Below are 12,813 nucleotides of genomic sequence, written 5' to 3'. Positions count from 1 at the left end.
CTCTCCTGCCTTCCATCTCTGCATGCATTCAGGGTGGTACTGTCAACAGCAGCAACCCACTGAACATGGGTAAATACAGACAGGCAGCAAATTAAAGGAAGAATCGGAGTAAATCAGTGGCCTCTTCCAGGATGACAACATCCCCATCCACAGGGCATGAGGGGTCACAGACTGGTTGAAGTATGAAAATGATGTGAATCATATGCTATGGGCTTCACAGTCACCAGATCTCAACCCAATTGAAAAGCCTAGATGAGCTGAATGAATTTTACTGCAGGTTTGAGAAGCAGAACTCCACATACACCACCCTCCTCACCTTAGACCCACAGCTACTCCCTCCACGATCGCCTCCCTTCCCTCAGCCCCCCAACCTCTGACGATCTATGAAGAGGTTATACGAAATCCTCTTTAAAAAAATGAAAAATCAGGAAGGCAACAGGCCCAGACAGCATGACCCCCTTCTACTTGAAGGCTTGTGCTGACCAGCTGGTTCCCATCTTCACACAAATATTCAACAGATCACTGGCGCTGGGTGAAGTCCCCTCCTGTTTCAAATGCTCTGCCATCATCCCGGTCCCCAAGAAAACCACCATCAACAGTCTCAAAGACTACAGACCCCTTGCCCTGACATCTGTGATCATGAAGTCCCCTGAGAGGATGGTGTTGGCCCACCTGAAGGACATCACAGGCCCACTGTTGGACCCCTTGCAGTTTGCCTACCAGGCAAACAGGTCAGTGGATGATGCAGTCAACATGGCACTGCATTACATCCTGCAACACCTCAACTCCCCAGGGACCTATGCACGGGCCCTCTTTGTGGATTTCAGCTCAGTGGTCAACACCATCATCCTGAACATCCTCCACTCCAAACACGTCACCTGTCAGTGAATAACTAGCTTCCTGACAAACAGCAAGCAGCAGGTTACAGAGAAATCATTGACTCTGTTCTTTGCTCTTCCATCACTGTCTGGTTTGGTTCAGCAACCAAAACAGGACAGGAACAGACTCCAGCAGACAGTCAGGACTGCGGAAAGAATCAACAATGCTTGGACCATGCAGGACCTGTACACCGCACGGGTCAAAAGGAGGGCAGAGAAGATTTCTGCAGAGCCCTCAAATCCTTGACACAAACTGTATGAATCCAAGTGAACAAACAATCAGTTTGTGTAGGTTATAGTCACAAAAATGACAAGTTATTCAGGCTTTGGTTGCACTAAGACTTACTGTATCTATAAAGACTCGAGAATTGAAAACAGAAACCTTTCATTTGCTTTGGTAAAATAAACAATAAAGGCCTTGTACACCCACACACTTGCATATCGACATACTTAGAAGAATATAGTCTAAATTACAAAGACAAAGAAAACACTTATTAACACTAAATGGCTTTGATTTGATTTGGACATGCCCCAAAAAAGAGCTCTTATATCTGCTTTGATGGAAAATGAGCTTTTTCTAGAGTTGCACCAATTATATTCTGAGCAAATGTTTCCAGTGTTGACAGCATGTTGGACTTTTCAGTTACATTTATTTTGAGCTATTATTTACAGAAAGAAGATGAAATTAGCAATGGAAAATAAATGCTATTCCCTCACTACCTATTTAATCAAACTGGTATTGTTGATTATTTTCTGGGGGATGTAGTAGAAAGCCCTCTGGTTTCAGTTCCTGCTAGATAGTTTGTCAGTGTTAAGACATTTTGCTGCATATGAGTCCAAGCAAGAAACATTAAACTAACAACTACAACCAGGATGTTTCTTCATGTCACTTTTAATCATATTCCCTGGGCTGGATGTAACATGAAGGAGTCAAATTCAAAACATACAGCAGCATCAGAGGCTAGCACTACAAGGCTGTGGTGTTACTGGGCATCATTACATAGTTTATAATCCATACCACATTACTGCATTGTAGGGAGTTGTCTGTGTTGTTGGTATGTCAACCTTTTACCCACAGGCCTCTGTAGTATGTTATATTTATGTTAAGAACAATAACAATCAATGTATCTGTGTTTTGTTTCTTATCAGACTGGAGCACATGTCAGCTGAGTCCTAATGCAGTGTGTGGGAGTGGCATCAAGACCCGGATGCTTGATTGTGTTCGCAGCGATGGAAAGTCTGTTGATATAAAATTCTGTGAGGAGGTGAGAACTGCGAAGATTCTTCTCTTGTGCTTCTCATTTTGTTTCTTGGGTTCTTTAGTTATTACTTTTTCTTTGAGTTTTCTTAATGACATGATCACATCACTCATTACAATGTAGTATCATGCCCTTCTAGTACTTTTAGGCCCACAGCAACATGAAATATTCAGAAGGGCAGATTGTTGTTGCTGCTTCAGGCTGAGCACCTTATTCATTCATAATGTGTCTCGGCTCTCTGTAGTTGTAGCCAGTGGGCTGTGGCAGAGTCGCACCCACAGCTATTTAACCCTTGGCCCATTTTATCATCTGGCTCATTCAGAAAAAAACGCGTGTCAGAATAACTTTCGCAGCAGCTCTGGTATTCCACCTCTGCTGGCCTGATGCTGCTCAGGTCCTCTACCAGGAAAAAGGCTTCTGGGAATTCTAGTGCTGAGAGGTCAAGCTGCTGTCTGACCAGATCGATTTGTCATGAACTACCCCCTCGTTTCCTACATGTGCTGCAGTTGAATCTGGAGAAGAAGTGGCAGATGAACATGTCCTGCATGGTCGAGTGTCCCGTCAACTGTCAGCTGTCGGAGTGGTCAGTCTGGTCAGAGTGTTCACAGACCTGCGGACTAGAAGGTAAGATTGATAAGATGTGTTTCTCAGCACTGTGATTAACTAACTGAAATGGTTATTTATACTACACTTTTCATGTGCAGTCAGGAGATAAAATCGGAGTAAAAGCAAAAGCCAGAGCAAAGAGCACATACAACTCCAGTTCAAGGACAGATACAGTAATTAAACATTTTAACACTACAACAAGTCTACAAATGCTTTTAAGACATGATATAAAAGATGGTGTGAAATTAGCCAAGCTGAGCTCACTTTACAGTCTTGATGGCAAATGGCAAACATGACTTTTAACTCTTGACTTTGCAGCAGATAACAGGGCCCTGTGGCCCAGCTCAAATGGGGTTAGCTCTTAAAATATCAGTGAGCACAAATGTCATGTTCTGTTTTTGGGAAACATATGATATGATGCACACAACATTAAGAAAAAAAATCTGGTGTCTTGGAATTGTACGTTTCATTCAGTGTAAACATTGTGTAGCTTCAATGAGGATTTGGAACAATACAAATTGTTTATTGCAATGAAATTTAGTGTAGAATGAGATTATTTTAACACTCTTAAAGCTGTATCTACTGCAGGGTTAAAAAGGCTAAAACTGTTTGTTAAGTTTAATTTAGTAAAAGAGTCTGAGTATCTTTAAAAACACTATAATGGATGCATTATTATTATTATTATTATTATTGTTGTTGTTATGAAGATGTTGAAAGGTCTCCAACATAGTGTAGTTGATGGCAGATTAATCTGCAGTTTGTTTGGTATGTTTTAACCTCCATTAAACACACAAGAACAAGAAACGCACTTAACATGAATGAATCAACTGAGTAGGTGAATATGTTCCGTAACCAGGTCTGCCAGGTGTGCTTGGAATAAAAATGTCATCAAGAAGATTAGCCTATAATGTCACAGATAATGCACTGGATGGATGGATGTACTGTGATAAAAAGAAAAGGATCGTAAACAGTTGTGACATTTTGTTAATAGTCACAGACCTGCCCACCTGTAACGTATAACATTTGCCACTCTAAAGCCAGTGACACCTCCCCTCGACCCTGCTGAAAAACAAAAGAAGAAGAAGTCGAGTTCGACCAATTATAGCGCTGGATTCGGGATTGATTGATAAATGCGTAAAGTAGCTAGGATCTGTAAACTGACAGAAACATGCTTGTCCGTGATTTTATCCCTGGCGTTCCCCCTCCTCACTCAGGCTGACTGGTTCCTCAAGTGAGCTCGGTTCTTTGAACTCCTTTAAAAAGGTAAATGGACATGGGGGACGTGGAAAGTTAAGATTGGGGATTAGCGTTAGCCTAATGTTATGTAGCGTTAACTATGTACAAGATGGCTACATGTTCACCAGTCATTAAAGCTGGCAAAGTAATGTGGGTTGCAGATGGTTAAACTTACCTTTTCATAGTCGAACCAGTAATACTAATGAGCATCATGACACCCCGACTAGGATTAAAAAAAGGAGGTGTAAAGATATAACCAGAATGGCAGTACTAGCTAAAGCCTATACCAAAGTAAAGCCCCAGAATGAAGGTGACATTAAGTGCTTGTGCTTTCTCCAAGGTTGGTAGGTCTGCTTGTAACGTGAAAGAAAATGCAACGGAGTCAAGTTCATGATGCTCAGCGGCCAAATATGGAAGACTGGTTGTGCTTGGCAGCCAAGATTTGTGAATACAGTATATACATGTATGTGGAGCAGGAAGATGCAAGAAAAACATGCATGTCTGGGAGGGGTCGTGTGCAAACAACATTTTAAAAATACTTTCACATATACAGTACTGCTTATCCTTAGTTTGTAAAAATATGAATGCTCTGCAGATTGTGCTAGGATAACTATGAAAGTCACATATCAAACGCTTCCTGTTTTCACTGGAGGCATTTGACCAGAAAAAAACTGACAGAAGCACAGGGGAGGAGGTGTAGAGAGAGTGATTGTGTTACAGTCTTGCCAAATGAACGGCAAACATTTGTTCTCCCGTTAACAATGGCTGTTCTTCTGGCAGTTTACAGAAGGGATTCTGTCCATTTAGATCTTCATGCTCCTCAGGACTGTGGGAGCACTTTGAAGAAGAGGCGCTACAGTGATACTTGCTAAATCACAAGGAACAAGATAAAAGTTTAAGAAAGCCTCAAGGAGCAAGAGAGGACTTTATTTGATGGTTTTGTGTTTGTATATGTGTGTGGGATGTTCTCTTGTTGGAATAGGAAATTAGGTTGTATAGTTTGTGTGTGAGTGTGTCTGTGTGGGAAGGCCGGTTTGTGTTTTGTGTTGAAAGGTGTCGTAAATTGGCAAAGGTGCATTCTGAGGTGAGCAGATTACAGGCTAAGCTGTGTGAAAATGAGAGTGGGATATGCCACAAATGAAGGGCTCCGAGATTTGAGAGTGGGCAGTTTAGAGAATGTTGACAGCGGTGTTGTATATTGAGATGTGTGTGTGTGTGTATGTTTGTGTGTGTAAAGCGTCTGTGTTGAGTTTTGTCTTAGCATCTTAAATCAAATGGTCTCTGAGGTGTTAGCTGTTGTGTTATATTGGATTGATTTAAAGAGCATTTGTTGATTGATATGGAAGAAAACCTGTTTTACTCAAGTGGAGCAACAAGCAATCAAAATATCTGAGAGAATTTCAGGCTCTCTAGAAAATCCAAATTTGTTAAGTAAAGTGCTCTTGTGCACAGTAAGATTAATGTAATGCATTCAAAACAAATGCATGCATTTAAAATGAGCTGCTGTGTGGTCTACCACGATGATCGCTGCATGTGCTGCATCTGTTTGCATTAGTGCACTGTGCAGGAAACAGCCACTTTACACTTTGAATAACTAAATTAATTATAAAGATCACTGAGCATACGTATGTGTTCTGTTACAACTTGATACTGGGATGAGCAGTTGATTAGAGAGGGTCTTGTTTTTTTACATCTTGAGCTCTTTTGTTGAACAATGGCTTTACAAACAATCAGGTTGTATGGATAGAATATCTTGGTCCTCTTTCGGCTGCTCCCCATCGTTTAGAGGGTCACCACAGCGGATTACTGTGATCCGCATATGTGATTTGGCACAGGTTTTATGTTGGATGCCCTTCTTGACACAAGCCTCCTGTTTTATCTGGACGTAGGGCTGGCACAGAGAGTGTTTTAGCATGTGCAACCCCAGTGGGTGCACCTTGTTCCCAGGCAGTCCCCCATTCAAGTGCTAACCAGGTCCAACCCTACTTGGCTTCAGAGATTGGACGAGATCAGGCACGGCCAGGGCAGCATGGCTACTGTGTAGAATATAAACCTTAAACATTAGTAGGAATGGCATGACTATCACAGGTAAATGAATAAAAGCAACACAAAAAAAAGATTTCACTTCCTTTGTGTTTTGTCCAGGTAAGATGTGGAGGCAGCGGTCAGTGGTTCAGGCCTCTCAGGGTGATGGCCGGCCCTGCCCTTCTCAGATGGAGCAATGGAAGCCCTGTCCCGTCCGACCCTGCTACCGCTGGCAGTACAGCCCCTGGTCCGAGTGTCGGGTGGAGGTAGGTCTATAAATCACAACGTTATACCGTAATCAAGGGGCATTAAATATTAACGATGGTTATCGACCTCTGTCAGCTGGGGTCGATACACATAGGAACTTGAGCCAGAAAGTGGATTTTTGGAAGAGAGAAACCTCTGGGAAAAATAATGAAGTCTTCAGTATTGATGAAGAACCTCATCAAATCCCTGCTTATACTGTTATTTTGAGAAGCGGACAGTAAAAATCAATGTAATGCATCTTTAATACTGATACATTACTGTAAAGCAGTACCTTCACCAAGAAATTTGGCAGCCTCTGTACTTCTTCTTGCATTGTGTGCCACCAGAATCAGAGACTATTCGGGGTGTCTGTTGCATTGCTCTGTGACATAAAGCAAAAACATTGCAAGTGTAGGTGTAGTGTTATGGGACAACAGGGAAACATTTTACTTCTAATAATTAATTGAGATCATTTGTTCCACTTAGTTAACTCGTATCACGTGTCCAACAGCCTTTCCAACTACATCTACTCTCTTCTTGAGTCAGTCATTAGTCATGTTGTATTGTGACCCTTTCTGAGTTTGTGAGATGTTACACAGCTAATAATGACCACCTTGATAATGTGTGAGTAATAAACAATATGTGCAGGTCTTTATAAAACTTGTCATCCTTAGGATTTCAGTCTTAGTTGATTTGAGAACGACAGTGGTCACAATGGGAACAGCAAGTGAGTTTTAATACCATGGCAAATTGGAAACTGGTGTGTGTGGGTACAATGCAGCCAGAAAAGTTGTCGGTCAGTAATTGTAGCTGTGATCTGATTTAATGCTGCACACAGCGCAAGTAGCTTCCCACAGGTCACAGTGAAAGTTAAGATCACCTTGCTGACGAGTTAGAGGTGTGCAATAAATGAAAAGTGATCTGCTGCTGAAAGTTGTTGCTCTTGCCATTGTCTTGCTTTGACCCATTTTTGATGATCGGTCATGGTGAGCGCTGTGGTAGATACACTGAGATACTTGGGACATTAAAAGCCACCCTATGTTTCACCAGTTAAATCCTGAAGCAGTGTCTGTAGAAAATCGTTTGGTTTGCATTTATAGTAACTTAATACAGCTCTGATGCAGATGAACTAAAATTAAAAACTGGAATGGTGGATCGCATTTGTGCATCATCCTGTGAATCCCTGGTGTGTGTGTAACGGCATGACGGACTCTAACAATAAAAACTAATATGTAGAGAGATTATTACAAAGAATAAATATACTGATTATTGCTGAAAAATGCTGACCGGACGTCATGAAAATCCTTTAAATAACTTTAAAAAGAACAAATAATAGACTTTACAACGTAAGCATTTTTCCTTTTAAACATAAATCAGAAAAGCATCTGAATGCGGCTAAAGTCATCAGTGAGGTTCCTTTTTAAAGGTTACAACACAAACCCATGAGATACCTTTGATTATGTCCACCTAAGAGATGGCAGAATCTCATTTTTTAAAATAATAAACTGAATGAAACAGTTTCAAAAAGAGTGAAAAACAATGAACATCTTTGTGCAGATTTCAATTACATATGTGACAGGTTTTGCTGAGTGAACCAAAAACTCAAACTGATGTTTGATGAGTTGACCCCGGCTGTGCTCAAACTTAAATGACTCATTTTACAGAATGTCAGCACCATTCTCCTGATGTGTCTCTTTGGGACTTGATATAATAATGCAAGTCAATAAAGGGGTAAGATGTTTTACCGTCCTTACATTTAACATCACAAATGGTTGGGCAGGCAGCACCATTAGTCTCAGAATGTAGTTTTAATGATTGATTTTTAGGTGTCAATATTTTATGCAGTTAAAGTTCATAATCAATTTATAAAAAGGCAGCACACAATAATTAACAAATATACATTTAAAACCACTTTATCTATCGGCCACTCTGTTTATTGTAACATGCACTTTAGTGTTTTTATTAGTGGTCACAGCACAGTAGCAAACAGTGCTACTTTTACCAGCTACTTCAGAGTGCAGAACATGCTGCGCTTGTGTCGAGAATACTGAGAGGAGTAACACGGACCTTGCTAGCAGCGACATTAAGAAGGCAATGCATTGTTGAACCAAAGGAAACAGTGCAGTCAGCTTGAGGCAAGTAACAGTGCTAGTGGTGTTAGCAAGACGTGATGGAAGTGGCAAAGAGAGGTTAGGCACTTTGTTGAGTCTTACTAGATCTTCTTAGCTGAAAAGACATTAGGTATAGTAGCTTGAAATATCAATCAAAATGGCAGCTTCCAATAATCGAAAAAACGTATCACTTGCTGTCAACAAGTGCCCTTATAGTCGTGCAACTCCCCTCTCTCAATGTGGTAACTCACCAACGTCCACCTTCTCCTTTCTCTCAATGTGGTAACTCACCAACGTCCTCCTTCTCCTGGATTTTCCTGTAGAGCGTGGTGTGTGGACATGGCACGCGCTACAGAAACCTGTCCTGCTTCGTCTCAGACGGCTCCAGTGACGGTGAGGGCGGTCTGGTAGATGAGGAGCTGTGCAGCAGCCTGGAGCTGGCCGTTGATGGAGACAAGCAGATCAGTCTGAGAGAGGCCTGTATCCTTCCATGCCCAGGTAATAATGCTGTTCAAATATGGTTATTTATGGTTAAGTTCTTGAACTACATGGGAAACTGTGCAAAGTAATGTAAATGAGATGAGAGGTGATTCAGTTTGTACTGAGTCTAGATACACAGAACAATACAAAAATAATACAGAGAATTTTGTAATGCTACAATTCACTGTGATGTCCCAGAACAATACATCCTCTGCTGCACCAACAGCCAGTCCCCAAAGAGGAGGACATTTGAAATACAGCTGACTGGATAGTGTTACCTGAGTTCCTGGTTCAGTGTCATCCCTCTGAATTTGGTATTTTTAGCAAATGGCGAGGCTCCAGTTGGTTTTGGGTGATACAACACTGCCCTCACCATTACCATAGAGACTGTGGCTAAAGGTGAATTCCAGTGTCCTTATTTTATTGTTCTTTGGTCCTCCATCCTCGCTCAACCCGGAAGTCATTCGGTCTGCCATGATGAACGTCCCAAAGCTCTTGTTTCGGCTCTGAGGAGAGAGTAGGCTGCCTGGAGGAGCTATAACCAAGGACACACCAGTGTATGCTTCGTGGAAGTCTGTTACAGATTGACACACCCATTTATCGGAAATCACCTTGTAATTGAACGCTCCACGTGGAGGCTTGAGGAAAGGACGTCGCATGTCAGTTAAAACATGTTTCCTCGGTTCCTCTCTCCTCACAGTTTCTCCTTGAATGTTTTCCATGCATCATATGTGGGCAAGACTAAGACACAAGGAAAAGACACAAGTGAGGGAAACATGGATGCAAATAGGGGAATTGGGATTCACCTTAAGAGAACACATAACTGAACGAAGTCCAGTGGAGTCATGGACATCTCAGACTCAGACTCAGATTTCTAACTATCAGAGCAATAGTAGAGCTCTAAACAAAGTGAAGTAATCCATTACATCTGTGGAAGTCACTGTAATACATAACACAGTAGACACTTAAAACCTTTTATTATAGGGTTGGGTTTTTTTTAATTTTTATTATTATTTTAAATCTCTAATCAACCACTCAGTATCTATTCTGGACCTCTAAAAGGATCAGAGGTACCTGAAGGCAGAGTAAATGGACTACATTATAGCGTATGCTTTGTAGTTCATTGCCTGTAGCAACTCTCCTCTACTCTCCTCTGCCAGCGTAGTAATGTTCCACTGTAGTGTACTTGCAGATTTGCGTCTCATATTTTGGTCTTGTCAGTCCTAGTTTTTCATGTTCTCTCGATCTGTCCCCAGTTCTTACCAAAAAGCAGCTGAGCTGCAAGTCAGCAGCCACTTATTTTCACCTCACAGTGAGAAGCCTCATTAAGAGTGTAAAACACACTGAGGTTTTCATCTGTGCAGCAGTCAAACCATGATCCCTCACAGGCCTCCCACCAGTGAGCACTGTTAGTTGTTTGTTGAAGGGCCCGACTGCGCCAGAGGCACTGTTGTCAGAAAGTATTTTCTCTTTTCTGTGGAACAAACACACTATTTGGACCACCTGCTCTTTCAGTGAATAGACTGGGAGGAGAATCCAAATGAAAGCTGTGGCCTCGACAATTCAGCTTATTCCATTTGTACAGTGAAGAAACACAGAAACAAAGTGATTAGAACACATACAGATGGAGATAAAATAACACAGAAGAAGGGTGCAGTCAATAATCTGTGTGGGCAGGAGTAGATGCCTAACAAAACGACAAGGTGGCAAGCTGAGATTCAGCCTCACCAAGCAACACTCTGCTGTGCTGTAAATGACAAAGTGCAGATTTTATGCGTTTAATCACGGTATGTATGAATGGAGATGCTGATTAAGAGGAGAACAGACTGAAAAAGTATTTATATTTCAGTGTTGATTAATGCTTGGTTTAATCACTGTAAGGTGATAAACAATGACACATTTCATACACATATTAGCATTAAATAAGGAATTCAGCTTAATACACTATAAGCACCAAAGAGGAGGTGGAGGTCGGGGGTAGAAGCAAATTTTAAGTGGAAGAAAGTTCAAGATTTAAGTGTCAAAGCCACTGGAAGGTCTGAACTTAAAAAAAAAATAAGTTGGCATTAATTCGTGTTAATGACTGTCTCTGACTGACTTTTTACTGTTCCCCCCTCAGTGGTATTAAAATGAGAATTAATTCTACTAGAGTCTTAAATATCCACTTGATAGTTACCTCAAAGACAGAGGCATTAGCAGGTCCCAGGCAAACAGTCAGTATCCTCACTAGCTGAAGATCTGTGTAGACTTTGTTCCTGTACTGTATGTTAAGAAATGTGTGAGGAGTTGTATTTTGTGCTAACTCTGCTTGGCTGCTTAGCTTACCAACATTTTTGTATTTTTAAAAGCATGTTTTCACTTTATACATTGCAAGAGAGAAGGATTTTAGGGTGATGACTAACCAAGGCGTCTGGAAAATGTAGTGGTGCCTGTAGGATTATATTTTATAGTATGCACAAGATCTGCCTAAGAGATTGATCTTATACTAATACAAGTTGGAAATTAGTATTAATACAAAGAGACCACGTCCACTGAATATTTCATTTGATTTGCTGCCATCCTGAGAAAAATAATTGTGAAGTATTTCATTATAACGAGAAACCTTTCTCATTTTGATGAGATAAAACATGATATCGTTCTCATTATTAGGACAAACTGTGTTTTCTTGTTGTGGCATATTGTATATTGACATTATAATGTGAGCCTTGCACAGCCTGGACTGAGTGACAGCAGCACACGCACCGACTTTGAGCAGTACCTCCATAGCTCATTCAGTTCAGCAGCTTCTCTCTCACACAATCACCAGCGCTGTGCCTAGGAGGTGCGCTCTCCAGCCGGTCCTCAAGAGTCACTGATCTGGTACTTAAATCCATGCACAATAATTAGCTGACAAAATGAACACATGCATCCCATGAGCCATGATAAATAAAAAATACCCTGCACATGTCCTGATGATGTTTGAGACATTGACAGCAGGTAAAGCCATTGCGTGTGCTGCTGTCACTCACTCCAACAAGGCTCGGGTTAGGGAGTAGAAATGATATAATCCACTCTAGGGCTGCGTGATATCATATTAGATTAGACACACACTCACGCACACAATATGTTGATCCTGCAATGATTGCTAGACGTAAAAATTGAGCAAATCAGGTAAAACATGCGTACAGGATTATGGTAGCCGACGCAGCTGTGCAAATGTAATGTTTTGTTGTGTAACATTGGCTGCAGCACTGGAGTGTAATAAGCAGGACAGAGGCTCTAGTGTTACCATAAACCTGATGGCATCCAGGATCTGCTTTCACACTGTGTAAGTTGATGTGCTTGTCATGAACGGGGACTTTTTAATAGGCTACAACCTGTAACCCCACAGTCTAATGTACTTAGATAATGATAGATTATTAGATATAACTGTGTGCTGTCACTTAGAGACACCAGTACCCCGGCAAATAAATGTGGGTGTAGAGCCCTACCCTCATTTTAATAACTTGTTCTCTCAATTACTTTCCTGGTGTTGAGCTATGCTAGTGTCTTAAGGTGACTCTAAGGAGCCTGGTTGCCATGCACGGCTTATTTACTTTGGTTTTTGGTGAGAAAAATCTTTGTTTGGACCCGGCCATGTTGTACCTCTGTGATTGTAGTGTATGTTAAATCCATTCCACTTTTGCTGTTGTGTTTTTGGGGTTTGGAAAGGTGATTTTAAAAACGACATCACACTTTTTAGTTAGTAACATTTCAACATCTGGAAATATCCAAAGCTTGTCTGACCTGTGTCAGGTTGTGGCTGCTAAAAGGTGATTGGACAGCCACTGTTCTTGAGCGTGATTTAGCAAGTAGTAAATTAACTGTACCTCTAAGCTGTACATAGCTGTGTGTTTGTACCTGAACTTTTAAGCCCTGTGTGAACAAGACTGGAGCCCATTTCCATTTGGTGGATGCTTTCACCCACAGCTTGTTAGTGCGCCATGTGTGCAG

General features: G+C 41.3%; 1 protein-coding gene across 6 annotated transcripts in view; it reads left to right on the top strand.

Annotated features, from left to right (window-relative positions):
- thsd7ab (thrombospondin, type I, domain containing 7Ab) overlaps positions 1-12,813 on the top strand; it is a 158,588-nt gene that overhangs the window by 126,428 nt on the left and 19,347 nt on the right. For all 6 annotated transcript variants that reach the window (XR_002276208.1, XR_002276207.1, XM_020615536.1 and 3 more), the window contains exons 19-22: positions 2,028-2,143; positions 2,644-2,761; positions 6,125-6,270; positions 8,685-8,859. Coding sequence is in view for 4 of the 6 variants with exons in the window: in XM_020615536.1 (XP_020471192.1) it covers positions 2,028-2,143; positions 2,644-2,761; positions 6,125-6,270; positions 8,685-8,859 (555 nt within the window). In the remaining 2 variants the exon portion in view is untranslated. The remainder of the gene's footprint in view (positions 1-2,027; positions 2,144-2,643; positions 2,762-6,124; positions 6,271-8,684; positions 8,860-12,813) is intronic.

This window comes from Monopterus albus, unplaced genomic scaffold (genome assembly GCF_001952655.1).
Source record: "Monopterus albus unplaced genomic scaffold, M_albus_1.0 scaffold166.1, whole genome shotgun sequence".
Taxonomy (NCBI): Eukaryota; Metazoa; Chordata; class Actinopteri; order Synbranchiformes; family Synbranchidae; genus Monopterus; species Monopterus albus.
The sequence above is the reverse complement of the archived record's forward strand: the minus strand, read 5'-3'. Positions and strand labels throughout refer to the sequence as shown.